The 17,245-nt window shown below is 49.1% G+C and overlaps 1 protein-coding gene and 1 long non-coding RNA gene across 2 annotated transcripts; both read left to right on the forward strand.

Annotated features, from left to right (window-relative positions):
• Positions 1-2,814: 2,814 nt before the first annotated feature.
• Positions 2,815-8,934, forward strand: LOC135053533 (uncharacterized). Its single transcript, XR_010242875.1, has 2 exons — positions 2,815-3,680; positions 6,886-8,934. It is a non-coding gene; the product is annotated as an uncharacterized LOC135053533 (long non-coding RNA).
• Positions 8,935-9,438: 504 nt separating this feature from the next.
• Positions 9,439-11,289, forward strand: B3GALNT2 (beta-1,3-N-acetylgalactosaminyltransferase 2). Its single transcript, XM_063957487.1, has one exon. It carries the CDS (start codon positions 9,522-9,524, stop codon positions 10,935-10,937), a length of 1,416 nt encoding a protein of 471 aa, XP_063813557.1. The 5' UTR covers positions 9,439-9,521; the 3' UTR covers positions 10,938-11,289.
• The last annotated feature ends 5,956 nt before the right edge of the window (positions 11,290-17,245 follow it).

The raw sequence follows: 17,245 nt of genomic DNA on the forward strand, positions 1-17,245 counted from the left end.
AACCAAACTGCACCAACATACATCTCTTCACTCATCTCAAAATATCTCCCTACCCGACCTCTCCGCTCTGCACAAGATCTACGTCTCTCATCCACACGCATTACTTGTTCACACTCAAAATTACAGGACTTTACCCGGGCTTCACCCACTCTGTGGAATGCCCTCCCACGCACAGTAAGACTCGCCTCTAGTCTCCAAACCTTTAAATGTTCCCTGAAAACTCACCTCTTCAGACAAGCTTATCAAATTCCAGACCCACCAACATAACCTCCAGTGCTTCCCTATCTAATTACATCCTCTGTAGAGTATTCATAACATCACATATCTTGTCTGTCTTTAGTCTCACACCCTCCTGACACTTGGATAACTTTGTGGGGTATCATCATACAACCCATTAAGAACCTAGCAATCTGGTGGACCATTATGCAATAGGTAGCATCTATCCTTGTGTATCTATGCCTATTTCCCTATAGATTGTAAGCTTGCGAGCAGGGCCTTCCTACCTCTATGTCTGTCTGTTTTTACCCAGTTTTATATGGTTGTGTGGGAGCCTACAGGATTTATGTGCACAATACATCCCGCGTTTCACCTCACAGCTTCTTAGGAGTTTGCAGGAAAATACATGATAAGATGACTGTATTGTGGGATTTATGTGCACTGCACATCCCGCGTTTCACCTCGCAGCTCCATAGGGGAGTGCAGAAAAATACATGATATAAGCCTACTGTATGTATGGGATTTATGTGCACTGCACATCCCGCGCTTCACCTCACAGCTCCATAGGGGAGTGCAGAAAAATACATGATATAAGCCAACTGTATGTACAGGATTTATCTATCATGTATTTTCCTGCACTCCGCTATGGAGCTGTGAGGTGAAACGCGAGATGCAGAGTGCACATAAATCCCATACATACAGCAGGTTTATATCATGTATTTTCCTGTGCTCCCCTATGGAGCTGTGAGGTGAAACGCGGGATGCAGAGTGCACATAAATCCTGTACATACAGCAGGCTTATATCATGTATTTTCCTGCACTCATGTTAGGCGCTGTGAAGTGAAACGCGTGATGCAGAGTGCACATAAAACCTGCACATATGGCTTATATCATGCACTTCCCTGCACTCCTCTACGAGGCTGTGAGGTGTGACATGTGATGCACAGTGCAAGCACATCACCAGCATCACATTTACATCACGTATGACCATACTGCCCCCCATATCTCAGGATTCCTACACATTGCATATTACATGGAGTCTAAGGACTGTGGCTACTGCAATATTCAGAGGGATTACGTGGTACTTGCCTACTTTTCTGCACCCTCATCCGTCATGGGGCAGTGTAGTAGGCGCATAGGGGGCATTGCCGGTAGGAAGGTGGGGTGTGGCATCACAATCATGTCATTATGGCTCCGCCCCCCGTATACAGTGCTGAGATCATTTATTTCTGTATTGATATATTTAGCAGCATTCATAGCGATTGTTCCCGTGTGCATTGCGCGGCACTGGAAATGTTATACTGTGACACGCTAAACTCAGTTCTTCAGTAATCGCCACAGTGTGGACAACGCTGTCTCCTGACATCAGTGCAGATAAGCATACCCTCCAGCTGGACCTTTTTGGCAGGTACAGGACCTTTTTTTTATGGTCTGTACCGATTTTTGGCTCTCCAAATGTCTATTGAAAGTATAGGAAAAGGGGCGTGACCACAACACTTTACCCGTGACCACGCCCCCTTTTCGAATTTGAACCGATTTTTATGTGTAAATTGTTGGATGGTATGGATGAGGCATAGTTGTAAGTCCAGGGCCTCATTCACAGATGTTCGTAAGCCCGACGGTCTACGTAAGACACGCCTCCTGCAGGCACTAGCATATTCATGTACAGCCGCTGCCTCCAGTCTGAGTGTGCATGGCTGGGACGCTCACTTTCAGCCTCTCTAGATGCTGTAATACGGTGTGATGCATCTTTAGGTCATACTTGCCTACTTTTGGAAACCAGTTTCAGGGAGATTCTATACGGTATGGGAGTTCTTGCGGCACACTGCTGAGGGGGCATGTCATGTTCCGCCTTAAGGGCATGTCTAGCTCCACCTATGGGGGCTGTGCCAGCCTAAATATACACACACAGGGCAGGGACGCTTTAAAAGAGGAGGAGGCCTGTGTGCTACTCCGTTCGGGCCCCCTCATCTCTGCCGGCAGCGTTGAAGAGTCTGAGCACTAGAGGGCTCAGACTCGACTGCGCATGCGCAGATCACCAGGAAAATGGCCGCTGCACCATTTTCGCAGTGATTCTGTAGCGCTGCTGACTTCGGCGTGGGACTCCGGAGGGGTAAGTATTCAAACAGTGGGTGCAGCGAGTGCCCCCTTTTGACTCAGGGGCCCGTGTGCAGCGCACATACTGCACCCATTATGGATACGCCAGTGACACGGGACAGTGTCAGCTTATACACACACACACACACACACACACACACACACACACACACCAGGTAGAGCCCCTTTAACGGCATTATTCCAGGTAGAACCCCCCTTTACACAATACACATTACGCCAAGTAGAGTCCCTTTTATGCATGTGTGTTATACTGCATTTATGTTTGGCCTGGAGCAGCAGCAGCTTCCACCAGCTAGCCATTTTACATGTGGCTGTGTGTTCTTCAGACCCTGCGGACAAGCTGGGAGGGACCAGAAGCTGCAGCGCTGCCCGGCTACCTATGTGACAAGTGGTTCCGGTATGAATGATCGACAGTCATTAGGTCGACCACTATTGGTCGACATTGACATGGTCGACATATATTACATACTGAAGGGTTAGCTCCTCTGTGCTTTGTAGATATTACTTTTTATATGATCAATTTCCTTATAATAGTTACAGTGTAAAAGTGAATATTTCTATTTCCCTAGTGAAGGGTTAAAACATGCTTTATGAACTCTTATGTGTTTGCATTGGATGCATGCTGCCCTGTGTTAGATGCCTTTGTCTCTCATACAGATACCAGGCTTGTGTGGGTCTGGCATCCAAGGTCAGCTCTATACTAGATGAAACCTGCTTTTTCTACTTCTGTGTGTTACTAAAAGATCCTTTGTTAAGTTCCGTCTGATGCAACGTATATAACATCTGCCTAGCAACTGCTATATCCAATTATGTTATGTCAAGTATTAACCACCCCTACGTACCCCACTAGGGCACCACCCCTAAGCCAATGAGCCCTGTTACACTTATCAGTTACACCCTTATGTGTTCTCTTTTTATACCAATGTTAAACATTCAATAAAACAGTGTGAACTTTTACTGCTTGTGTTTGTGCATGTAACTGATAGCGTAAGGGTTTACACTCCAGACGTCTGTGAGGCCATCACATCGAGGGTTAAAGAAAATAAGGTCAAATCCTTTCAGCTGGGGGTTATGTCCGGGATTCAGTGATCGTCCCTGAATGGTAAAAATAGAGAATTTATTGTCTGTCTTTGTCATACAGGATTGCGGTCATACACTGAAGCTGAATCCGTGTCAGTGTTCCGGGAACACGTGACAAGGTAATATTTAAGTCCGGGACTTAATATTACGAAGTTTTATGTAAAACCATAAAACAGGTATCAGGGATACCATAGAATCTTTAATGTCTGGGACTTAAAGATTCGTCTGAGAAGGGACCAGGGGTCCAAGCGCACTTCTCCAAAGACGTTAGTATCTGGGATACTTAAAAATATAGACCTGGGGTCTATACGTAACGTAGAGAATACCCCGATTTGATCGCCTATATATTTTTGTATGTTTGTAGTGAGATAAGTTCTTATATTTGGTTCAGACGGCTGGTAAGTTTTCGTCTGCCAGATATCTATGCTCAAACACTTTTCTTGCTTCCTGTCTAAAAACGCTGTATTTTTCTGACATCTTGTACGAAGGTAAGCGTACCCGTCAAAAGATTTCATGTTCTCATTATACAGATAATATTGTGATATTGTCAATGACTAATTAACTGGTTAAGCTGATGCATGTATAAGTAGAGTGTTGTATATTTTAGATAATTTTCTTTTAAAAGTTGTACTGTTGATTTATATTACTGTCTGACAATGGGCTCTAGTCAGAGTAAAAAACTGCATATCCCCCGCCCCTCCCTGGTGAGACATGCAAGATGTATGTTGCCCGTAACTCTACCTCAGAGTATTATTTAGTTAACCCATGGGTGGATAATTTAGCGGGATGGACAGAGAAAGCAGGACAGGACCCATTCCTACGGGAAGGCAGTAATTACCTTTTCTATATGGAGATTTAAGAAAAAATGTCAGTTTAGCACAGAAGCGAAGCTGCAGAGAACTGTAAATCTTTGAAAATCCCTCTCGCCTCCCCCCTTTGCATTCCAATGTATCCTGCGCTCAGAGACACAAATCTCTTGGCAGCAGTAACCCTTTCACACTAAATGGGATCGCCTCCAACTTCCACTAGCTCTGTCCCTAACGCATCAGTAACCCAGAGTTTAGATAATAGTAAAACACTGTCCCAAGCCCACTATTACCCTCGATGGCTGTATATCTTATTTGCGCCAAGCTTGCAAAGGACTGCTGGACAGATGATGCTGGCTTACCTTTGCTTAACTCAGAAAGTCACTCATAACTATCAGAACTCCAGACGCTTTGACAGACAGAACCAACCCCGCAGTCAGGGAACATTCCAAAGACCCCGCGCACTGACGGGGCCCGGAGGAGGGTATCCCAGCCTTTATTCAACTCTCCCGTCATAGTAAAGATTCACCTCTGCTGCCACTTATTATAAATGGAAGTAGAATTCCCTTTTGGTGGACAGCGGTGCAACAACCAGTGTTTTGTGTTCTGACTTATGTAGTATCCCCTCTCACCAGAAAAGATAGAAGGTCCCCGCCCCGTGATACAGCAATTCTTACAACAGGGTATTCTCAGACATATTGTATCACCATACTGTACTCCTGTGAACCCTGTTGCCAAAGCTGATGGTAGTATAAGATTTGTACAGAATCTCAGAGCGATCAATCAGCCAATTGTCCCAATTGCACCAATTGTTCCAGATGTAAACTCACTCATTTCTGCAATCCCTGCAGATGCTGCGTTCTCTGTAATTGATTTGAAGAATGCCTTTTTTTTTTTTTTTTTTTTTCAGCATACCTGTAGATTCACAGACACAATTACTTTTGCCTTTTCTTTTGAGGGTAAACAACTTACCTGGTGCAGATTATTGACGCACCTGTTGTCTCCAGGCCACATTGGGGCCCTGGCAACCTCACCATGGTTCAGTCCTGCTACAGTATGCAGATGATCTGCTGCTCTGTAGTCAAACTGAGGAGGCCTGCCGAGAGGATGGTGTTTCATTACTAAACTGGCTTTGTGAATGTGGACACAAGGTGTCCAAAATAGAAATGCAATGGTGTAAAAAGCATGTTGATTACTTAGGTTTTGTGCTCACTCAGGGAGAGAGGAAAGTCAGTCCACAACGCATACAGTCTGTATTGGGCTTGGTCATCCCAACTACCCAGAAGGAACTACTGTCCTTCCTGGGTATGGTAAATTACTGCAGACAGTGGATATCTGATTGCTCTTATTGTGATAACATTTTGAGACAAGCCACACTGAAGGACAAACCTAAAACTGTACAATGGTCACAAGAAATGTTAACTGCATATGAAAGTTTAAAATGTATGTTGATGAAAAGTCCGGCACTTGGCCTCCCCAATTATGTACTACCTTTCCATCTATATGCAAGGGACAATTGTAAAACCATGGCGGGGGTGCTCACACAGTTTCATGGAGGGAAGTTGCGCCCCGTGGCATTTTTTTCCCAAAGTCATGCCAGTGTCTGTGCAAGGTGTGCCTGCCTGCCTCAGGGCTTTGGCAGCCTGTGCAATGGTTGCAGAAATGGCCACTACCCTCACTTTAGGCCACATCACAGTACTCCACACCACACATGATGTCCTGGCAATACTTAAAGGCTTACACACAGCACATGTCAGCACAACGCCTTAGTGGATATGAAGTACTCCTTTTGAGTAACCCTACCCTTACCATCAAGTACACTGCTAGTTCTTCTGGCCCTGCACCCATTCTCAATACCCTTTTAGGCTTGAAAGGTCCCGAGGATGAACCACCCGACCTACATGACTGTGCTGCTTCTATTGAAGCTGAAACTTCTCCCAGACTTGACATGTCTCCCGTTCCCATACCAGGCGCAGACATAGTTTTTGTTGACGGCTCCTGTAGTAGGCTCTATGACAGTGCATACCAGGCTGGCTATGCCATTGTCACCCTCCCTGATACTGTGTTGGAAACCCTACCAATACCTTATCAGTCCGCGCAAGCTGCAGAACTCATTGCACTCACTAGAGCATGTCCCTCCCTTTACAACGTCCATCTGCTCACTCAACTTCAAGCTGCTGCGACTAATACTGATCTCTCCGACTGGACTTACCCAATTCTGCAGAAAAAATCCTAAATCAGGATTAATCTGCAAAGAGGGGAAACCCTGTATACCCCAGTCCAGTGCCCCTTTGCTCGTTGCCCAGTGCCGTGGTGTTGGTCACCGTGGTGAAGCCACAACACTCCTCCTACTAACCAATGATTTTTATGTTACTAATGCCAAATCACTTGTGGACCAGTATGTTAGCAGATGCATCACTTGCCTCAGGAACAACCCTAATAAAGCTAAACACCAGCATCTTGAATACCCCACAGAAAACTCTAGGTTACTCACTCTTTGAAATACTAATGGGTAGACCCTTTTCCTACACCCTGGGCTAAGAAACCACTAGTAATACAGGAAGGAGATCTAGAACTCATCAGAGAAGAGTATGTCAGGTCCCTGATAATAAAACTGAATGAAATTGAACATGAGGTTGTTTGTAAAAACCCTTTGAATCCACAGGAACCTACACACCCCTTTAAAGTCGGAGACAGAGTCGTGGTGAAGGTGCTCCCCAGGAACAAGAGCCCAGGAGACTTCACCTATGGTCCAGAGACAGAGGTCGTAGCAGTTACCCGAACAGCAGTCCTGACAGAGGAAAGTCCTACCTGGATCCATGCATCCCGAGTAAAAAAGGTTCCTAGACCAGACCTAGAGAGGGAAGCAAGTGATTCCAGTGAGGTACGAACCGGGGCAGACAGCCCTGACCTCCCACCTAGCGAAGACAGAAGAACAGAAAACGATGAAGAACCTGCCCCCTATCTTTATCCTGGGGACTATCTCGATAGCCCTACTGGCCCTCATTCACCTCACAATATGTGAAGTCGACATCACACAAACAGATGGGGTCCCCACCTTGTGGTACAATTCCTCCAATACACACGTAGCCACATATATCCTTGACTATTTTATGTTCCCCAAAATTGCTGATGACAAACATTATATACAACAAAGGAGGAAATCAGGAATGTCTGAGACAGTATATATTTGTGTTACTGACGAATGGTACTATGACAATAGATATTATGGATCTAATTGTAATTCCTGGGAAGCTGTGGGGTGGAATACAGGAGTAGATTGGAAATATGGCCCATCGTTTGCAAAGAATAGATGGAGCAAATATGGAGTACCCCTACTTTCTAGACTATCCATTCATAAGATGGATGAAGGCCCAAATTCATACAGGTTTAGACTAAACATAGTGAACCCTAGCAGAAGCGACAATGAGACTTATGTACTTGGTATATGGTGGCAAGCAGGATACTATAGTGCAAGACAAATGTTTTATTTGTGGGACATGTACAAAAACCCAAAATACCAGCCTAAAATTGCTCCCCAAAACAAACCTTTAAAGCCCCATATTGCCACTTTTAAAGATATGGTGGCTATTACTAACCCTACCTTTGAAGACACCCTAGCTATTGAAACTGGTTTCTCTGACATTAATTTTGGTTGGAATGGATGAAGTATAGTGCTAACAAACACAATAAAAGCAACTGTTATGTCTGTGGCAAATCTAGGCCCCACCTAGGTACAGTGCCCCTTAATATACCCCTAGAACAAGAAAATTGTTTTTTTTTTCAGCCTTTTTAATGACACCAAAACAAATGACAGTCAGTGCGAAATGTGGAAAAGGGAATATCCCATATTGTCAAAAAATCCCAACCCAGGAAGCACCATAACTATATATCCTGGAAACTACACTTGTTATACATCTAACACCACCACAGGGAGAAATTTAAAAACCTTCCCACCAGGGTATTGTGCAAATAAGCATATTCATACTTGTAACTTTAATTCTTGTAGGCATTATAGTTTATTGTATAATTCCCTGTGGAAAGAAACTTACCTCCAAAGGCATTGATAAGGCCCTGATGTACTATGATATAACCACCAGTCCTGTCACCTCCTCTGATAGTAAGGGACCCGACGATTATGTCCAATAGCTCAAGAACTGGAGGAACAAGAAAGGAGCCTCACTCAAGAATCATGTCATATATTAATCATGATTCTAAGAGGGGATTGAAGGGTTAGCTCCTCTGTGCTTTGTAGATATTACTTTTTATATGATCAATTTCCTTATAATAGTTACAGTGTAAAAGTGAATATTTCTATTTCCCTAGTGAAGGGTTAAAACATGCTTTATGAACTCTTATGTGTTTGCATTGGATGCATGCTGCCCTGTGTTAGATGCCTTTGTCTCTCATACAGATACCAGGCTTGTGTGGGTCTGGCATCCAAGGTCAGCTCTATACTAGATGAAACCTGCTTTTTCTACTTCTGTGTGTTACTAAAAGATCCTTTGTTAAGTTCCGTCTGATGCAACGTATATAACATCTGCCTAGCAACTGCTATATCCAATTATGTTATGTCAAGTATTAACCACCCCTACGTACCCCACTAGGGCACCACCCCTAAGCCAATGAGCCCTGTTACACTTATCAGTTACACCCTTATGTGTTCTCTTTTTATACCAATGTTAAACATTCAATAAAACAGTGTGAACTTTTACTGCTTGTGTTTGTGCATGTAACTGATAGCGTAAGGGTTTACACTCCAGACGTCTGTGAGGCCATCACATCGAGGGTTAAAGAAAATAAGGTCAAATCCTTTCACATACTGCACCAGTCCCGTGTATTATAGTACACGGGGCAGGTTCAGTATATAATACACGGGACTGGTGCAGTATATAATACACGGGACTGGTGCAGTATATAATACACGGGACTGGTGCAGTATATAATATAGTACATGGGAGATTTAGTTGCTGTAAGGGCGGAAGTTCTCATCTGCCCTCTCGTGATATCACCTCCAGGTCCTTATCACGAAGGGAACATGGTTGTGTCTATGTTACCTTCATGCTCAGGACCTGGACGTGACAAAACGAGAGGGCAGGAGAGCACTTCCGCCCTTACCCTACAGGAAGTGTAGCTAGAAGCTACAGTACAGGACCAGGTACGGGACACGTGACCGGAAATTAGCGTGGACAGATGAGCGGATGTTATTGCGAAGCGTGCTGACATGTGACCGGATGTAGCGATGCACTAGATATACATGACCGGATGTTACCGGGCAGGATGTGAGCGGAAGTCCCGGGGATGCGGCGCCCGCTGCTGCTGCTCCTGTGCCCCTGCGCCCTCGGGCTGCTGCTGCGTCTCTGGCTCCGCCCCGCGCGTTACCCGCTGGTGATCGGTGTCCTCTCCGCCCGGCACCACCGCCCGCTGCGGGACGCCATCCGGGCCACCTGGGGCTCCGCCCCCCAGCGGGCGCCGCTCCACTTCATCGTCGGCTCAGAGGCCTGCGCCCTGCCGCCCGAGGACCGGGAGGACCCGTACTCCTGCCGGCTGCTGAACATCAGCGCCCCCGCCCTGCACCGGGAGATCGAGGCCCTGACCGGCTCCGCGCCCGCCCGCTCCGCGCACCGGCAGCTCAGCGTCACCTTCCGGGTGCTGCACCCCATCGTCATCACCCGGCTGGGGGCGTGGTGCCCGGGCCACACCCGCAACATCAGCGTCCGCCTCTTCCAGGCTGAGCATGAGGAGCCGCTGTGCGGAGCCCGCCTCACCCCGCTCAGCCCCGGCGCACCGCACCTCGCCCCGGGCTCACCCCGCCGCACGCCCGCCATCTGCTACAAGCCGGTGGAACAGTTCATCCTGCCTGAGGGATTCCACGGCACGGTGCGCTGGGAGAGCCAGGACGGGGAGGGGCTGCCCATGTGGGGCGTGCACAGAGTCACCCTGAACGACGGCGGCGGGGTGCTGCGCTTGTGCGCTGCCGAGGAGGGGCTGCTGCCCTATGACTTTGCCCAGGGCGCAGAGGGCGTGGCCGGCGGCTTCACCTACACCATCCATGATGGGGAGAACCTGCTCCACCACCTCCAGTCCCGCCCACAGCGCCAGGCCCAGCATCTGGCAACCCTGGAGGCGGAGGAGGCCGCCCTGCGGGAGGAGAGCCACGCCCACGGCGACATTGTCTTTGTGGACGTGGAGGACACTTACCGCAACGTCCCCCGGAAGCTGCTGCTCTTCTACCGCTGGCTGCTGGGCTCCGTGGACTTTGACTTCTTGCTCAAGACGGACGACGACTGCTACGTGGATATGGACAACGTCCTGCTGGCCCTCCAGGAGAAGAGGCTGGAGGGGCCCAAGGCTTGGTGGGGCAACTTCCGGCTGAACTGGGCCGTAGACAGGACGGGGAAGTGGCAGGAGCTGGACTACCTGAGCCCCGCGTACCCTGCCTTCGCCTGTGGCTCCGGCTACGTTATATCTCAGGACATTGCCCAGTGGCTGGCCGCCAACGCCGACAGCCTGAAGACCTACCAGGGGGAGGATGTCAGTATGGGCATCTGGATGTCCGCCATTGGCCCTCGCCGCTACCAGGATGACAGGTGGTTGTGCGAGAAGACGTGTGAGGGCGGCATGCTGTCCTCGCCCCAGTACTCGCCCTTGGAGTTATCCGAGCTCTGGCAGCAGAAAGAGCGCTGCAGAAACCCATGCTTGTGTGCCAGCACATGAGCAAAGAGATGAGTCCTCCTACATATAGCGGGGTCACAGTGCTCATGGCGCCCGTCCTGCTGACTGCTTCCTCAGTACCCTCTATGCTCATCACAGGCAGCCATACATTCTGCCCATGTGTAGGGAACCTCCTGTCGGGTACTGAGGTGGCGGAACCACTGTGTGACACTCACTGAATATACATTATTATTACAGGAGCTCAGGGGGGTATTTATTATGTGTTCAGCCTATGGCGGTACTTGATGGAGATGAAGGACATTAAATGGGGGAGGGGGGACCCTCCATGCAATAACCCATTGACAGGTTCTGTTTTATAATGTATAGGTATGAATAAAATGTATGTTTTCTGTAATGACGTTTCCCTGTGAGCATCGCGACGTCCTATACACAGATTATTCCTGACGCTGCGACCGCTGATCCCTGTGCACATAATTGAGCTCTGGGGCCAGTATCTGTCATTATAGGAGGTGACGTCGTCATAAGGACATGTGCCAGCTGGGTGTCTGGTGACCCGGTGCCAGTGTTCTGGAGGGCCGCTCTTCCATTGTGTGCTGTGGAGGACACCTCGCCTGTGTAGCTTGGGACAGTAATTGCCTGATAACCGAGAGTATTACCTGACACACAAATACTGGGTCTGATTTCAATGTAGAAAATTCTGGTACATGTGTATATGCGCATATCCTAATATAGAGTAGGTTGTTCATAGTTACAGTGTATATAATAATATACATATAATCTTGGAGCATCTACCCCAAGTTTGGGTATTTATTATGTTATATCCGTTGAATAAAGCACCAGCACTTTATATGGCCAGGTGACTTATAACATCCTTACTATAATCTACAGAAGGAGGGCATTGCTTCAGTTAGAGGGCAGTGGGAAAGTGCTCAGTGGGGAGAGATGAGACCAGCGTTGTGTGGGGGCGCTGTGCCATTGGTGTGTTGCAGGGTTATGTGGGGGCGCTGTGCCGTAGGTGTGTGGCAGGGTAGTGTGGGGGCGCTGTGCTGTAGGTGTGTTGCAGGGTTTTATTTGGGTGCTGTGCCGTAGATGTGTTGCAGGGTTGTGTGGGGGCGCTGTGCCGTAGGTGTGTTGCAGGGTTTTGTTTGGGTGCTGTGCCGTAGGTGTGTTGCAGGGTTGTGTGGGGGCGCTGTGCCATAGGTGTGTTGCAGGGTTGTGTGGGGGCGCTGTGCCGTAGGTGTGTTGCAGGGTTGTGTGGGGGCGCTGTGCCATAGGTGTGTTGCAGGGTTGTGTGGGGGCGCTGTGCCGTAGGTGTGTTGCAGGGTTTTGTTTGGGTGCTGTGCCGTCGGTGTGTTGCAGGGTTTTGTTTGGGTGCTGTGTCATTGGTGTGTTGCAGGGTTGTGTGGGGGCGCTGTGCCGTAGGTTTGTTGCAGGGTGGTGTTTGGGCGCTGTGCCGTAGGTTTGTTGCAGGGTGGTGTTTGAGCGCGGTGCCGTAGGTTTGTTGCAGGGTGGTGTTTGAGCGCTGTGCCGTAGGTTTGTTGCAGGGTGGTGTTTGGGCGCTGTGCCGTAGGTTTGTTGCAGGGTGGTGTTTGGGCGCTGTGCCGTAGGTTTGTTGCAGGGTGGTGTTTGGGCGCTGTGCCGTAGGTTTGTTGCAGGGTGGTGTTTGAGCGCGGTGCCGTAGGTTTGTTGCAGGGTGGTGTTTGGGCGCTGTGCCGTAGGTTTGTTGCAGGGTGGTGTTTGGGCGCGGTGCCGTAGGTTTGTTGCTGGGTGGTGTTTGAGCGCGGTGCCGTAGGTTTGTTGCAGGGTGGTGTTTGAGCGCGGTGCCGTAGGTTTGTTGCAGGGTGGTGTGGGGGCGCTGTGCCGTAGGTGTGTGGCAGGGTGGTGTGGGGGCGCTGTGTTCTAGGTCAGTGGTTCTCATACCCGGTCCTCAGGATATCACGCAGATCACATTTAAAAGATCCACAGGTGGAGCTAATTATTACACTTTCGATTCTGTGAGCAGACCTGGAGAATGTGACCTGTGTGGGGCTGTGACGACAGATTGTTTGAGAACCTGTGCTCTAGTGTTGTTGTGTAGTTGTAGTGCTGTGTGTGCGGGTGCTGTGCCATAGGTTGTTGCAGTGTTGTGTGTGGGGACTGTGCTCTAGGGGGTAAATTTTACTAAGATCCCGATTTTGACCGAGATGCCGTTTTTTCTTCAAAGTGTCATCTCGGTAATTTACTAAACTCAAATCTCGGCAGTGATGAGGGCATTCGTATTTTTTTGGAAGTCCAACAAAAAAATTACGAATGAATACACCATCGGTCAAAACGCGGCTGTTTAAGTATGAATCTCGGTCATTTACTAAGAAGTGCAAAGCAAAAAAAAAATTACAACTCGTAAAAAAGTGCTAAAAAAAAGCAGACCTGCTTTTTTGAGCCGTGATTGGATAGGCATGCACGGATCCATGAGATCCGTGCATGTATATCAGTGGGAAGGGGTGGGAAAGTGCTTATTTTCTAAATAAAAATTGCGTGGGGTCCCCCCTCCTAAGCATAACCAGCCTCGGGCTCTTTGAGACGATCCTGGTTGCAGAAATATGGGGAAAAATATGACAGGGGTTCCCCCATATTTAAGCAACCAGCATCGGGCTCTGCGCCTGGTCCTGGTTCCAAAAATACGGGGGACAAAAAGAGTAGGGGTCCCCCGTATTTTTAAAACCAGCACCGGGCTCCACTAGCTGGACAGATAATGCCACAGCCGGGGGTCACTTTTTTATATAGTGCCCTGCGGCCGTGGCATCAAAAATCCACCTAGTCACCCCTGGCCGGGGTACCCTGGGGGAGTGGGGACCCCTTCAATCAAGGGGTCCCCCCCCCCCCAGCCACCCAAGGGCCAGGGGTGAAGCCCGAGGCTGTCCCCCCCCAATCCAATGGGCTGCGGATGGGGGGCTGATAGCCTTTGTTGAAAATTAAAAGATATTGTTTTTAGTAGCAGTACTACAAGTCCCAGCAAGCCTCCCCCGCATGCTGGTACTTGGAGAACCACAAGTACAAGCATGCGGCGGAAAAACGGGCCCGCTGGTACCTGTAGTACTATTACTAAAAAAATACCCCAAAAAACACAAGACACACACACCTTGAAAGTAAAGTTTTATTACATACATCCACACAAACAAACATACATACCTATGGCCCCACGCAGGTCGGTCCTCTTCTCCAGTAGAATCCAAGGGGTACCTGTTGAATAAATTATACTCACCAGATCCAGGGTCCCAGGCTCCTCGCAGCATCCATTTGTAATCCACGTACTTGATTAAAATAAAAAAACGGACACCTGAGCCACGCACTGAAAGGGGACCCATGTTTGCACATGGGTCCCCTTTCCCCGAATGCCAGAAACCCACTCTGACTTCTGTCTAAGTGGGTTTCTTCAGCCAATCAGGGAGCGCGACGTTGTAGCACTCTCCTGATCGGCTGTGTGCTCCTGTACTGATCGACAGGCGGCACACGGCAGTGTTACAATGTAGCGCCTATGCGCTCCATTGTAACCAATGGTGGGAACTTTCTGCTCAGCGGTGAGGTCACTTTCGGTAAACCGCAGGGCAGAAAGTTCCCACCATTGGTTACAATGGAGCGCATAGGCGCTACATTGTAACACTGCCGTGTGCCGCCTGTCAATCAGTACAGGAGCACACAGCCGATCAGGAGAGTGCTACAACGTGGCGCTCCCTGATTGGCTGAAGAAACCCACTTAGACAGAAGTCAGAGTGGGTTTCTGGCATTCGGGGAAAGGGGACCCATGTGCAAACATGGGTCCCCTTTTAGTGCGTGGCTCGGGTGTCCGTTTTTTTATTTTAATCAAGTACGTGGATTACAAATGGATGCTGCGAGGAGCCTGGGACCCTGGATCTGGTGAGTATAATTTATTCAACAGGTACCCCATGGATTCTACTGGAGAAGAGGACCGACCTGCGTGTGAACATAAGGTAAGTATGTATGTATGTTTGTGTGGATGTATGTAATAAATCTTTACTTTCAAGGTGTGTGTGTCTTGTGTTTTTTGGGGTATTTTTTTAGTAATAGTACTACATGTACCAGCGGGCCCGTTTTTCCGCCGCATGCTGGTACTTGTGGTTCTCCAAGTACCAGCATGCGGGGGAGGCTTGCTGGGACTTGTAGTACTGCTACTAAAAACAATATCTTTTCATTTTCAACAAAGGCTATCAGCCCCACATCTGCAGCCCATTGGATGGGGGGGGACAGCCTCGGGCTTCACCCCTGGCTCTTGGGTGGCTGGGGGGGGGGGGGACCCCTTGATTGAAGGGGTCCCCACTCCCCCAGGGTACCCCGGCCAGGGGTGACTAGTTGGATATTTGATGCCACGGCCGCAGGGCACTATATAAAAGTGACCCCCAGCTGTGGCATTATCTGTCCAGCTAGTGGAGCCCGGTGCTGGTTTTAAAAATACGGGGGACCCCTACTCTTTTTGTCCCCCGTATTTTTGGAACCAGGACCAGGCGCAGAGCCCGATGCTGGTTGCTTAAATATGGGGGAACCCCTGTCATTTTTCTCTGACGTCCTAAGTGGATGCTGGGGACTCCGTCAGGACCATGGGGATTAGCGGCTCCGCAGGAGACAGGGCACAAAACTAAAGCTTTAGGATCAGGTGGTGTGTACTGGCTCCTCCCCCTATGACCCTCCTCCAAGCCTCAGTTAGGTTTTTGTGCCCGTCCGAGCAGGGTGCAATCTAGGTGGCTCTCTTAAGGAGCTGCTTAGAAAAAGTTTTTAGGTTTCTTATTTTCAGTGAGTCCTGCTGGCAACAGGCTCACTGCATCGAGGGACTTAGGGGAGAGAAGTTCAACTCACCTGCGTGCAGGATGGATTGGCTTCTTAGGCTACTGGACACCATTAGCTCCAGAGGGAGTCGGAACACAGGTCTCACCCTGGGGTTCGTCCCGGAGCCGCGCCGCCGACCCCCCTTGCATATGCTGAAGATTGAAGGTCCAGAAACCGGCGGCAGAAGGCTTTTCAGTCTTCATGAAGGTAGCGCACAGCACTGCAGCTGTGCGCCATTGTTGTCACACACTTCACACCAACGGTCACGGAGGGTGCAGGGCGTTGCTGGGGGCGCCCTGGGCAGCAATGTATAATACCTTATTCGGCTAAAAATACATCACATATAGCCCCTGGAGGCTATATGGATGTATTTAACCCCTGCCAGGTCTCAGAAAAACGGGAGAAGAAGCCCGCCGAAAAGGGGGCGGGGCCTATTCTCCTCAGCACACAGCGCCATTTTCCCTCACAGAAAGGCTGGTGGGAAGGCTCCCAGGCTCTCCCCTGCACTGCACTACAGAAACAGGGTTAAAACAGAGAGGGGGGGCACTTATTTGGCGATATGTATATATATATTAAAATGCTATAAGGGAAAAACACTTATATAAAGGTTGTCCCTGTATAATATAGCGTTTTTGGTGTGTGCTGGCAAACTCTCCCTCTGTCTCCCCAAAGGGCTAGTGGGGTCCTGTCCTCTATCAGAGCATTCCCTGTGTGTGTGCTGTGTGTCGGTACTTGTGTGTCGACATGTATGAGGACGATGTTGGTGAGGAGGCGGAGCAATTGCCGGTAATGGTGATGTCACTCTCTAGGGAGTCGACACCGGAATGGATGGCTTATTTAAGGAATTACGTGATAATGTCAACACGCTGCAAGGTCGGTTGACGACATGAGACGGCCGGCAAACCAATTAGTACCTGTCCAGGCGTCTAAAACACCGTCAGGGGCGTTAAAACGTCCTTTTACCTCAGTCGGTCGACACAGACACGGACACTGACTCCAGTGTCGACGGTGAAGAAACAAACGTATTTTCTCTATCGTCCTAGTGGATGCTGGGGTTCCTGAAAGGACCATGGGGAATAGCGGCTCCGCAGGAGACAGGGCACAAAAAGTAAAGCTTTTCCAGATCAGGTGGTGTGCACTGGCTCCTCCCCCTATGACCCTCCTCCAGACTCCAGTTAGATTTTTGTGCCCGGCCGAGAAGGGTGCAATCTAGGTGGCTCTCCTAAAGAGCTGCTTAGAAAAAGTTTAGCTTAGGTTTTTTATTTTACAGTGAGTCCTGCTGGCAACAGGATCACTGCAACGAGGGACTGAGGGGAGAAGAAGTGAACTCACCTGCGTGCAGGATGGATTGGCTTCTTGGCTACTGGACATCAGCTCCAGAGGGACGATCACAGGTACAGCCTGGATGGTCACCGGAGCCGCGCCGCCGGCCCCCTTGCAGATGCTGAAGTCAGAAGAGGTCCAAAATCGGCGGCTGAAGACTCCTGCAGTCTTCTAAAGGTAGCGCACAGCACTGCAGCTGTGCGCCATTT

Source organism: Pseudophryne corroboree, chromosome 1 (genome assembly GCF_028390025.1).
Source record: "Pseudophryne corroboree isolate aPseCor3 chromosome 1, aPseCor3.hap2, whole genome shotgun sequence".
Lineage (NCBI taxonomy): Eukaryota > Metazoa > Chordata > Amphibia > Anura > Myobatrachidae > Pseudophryne > Pseudophryne corroboree.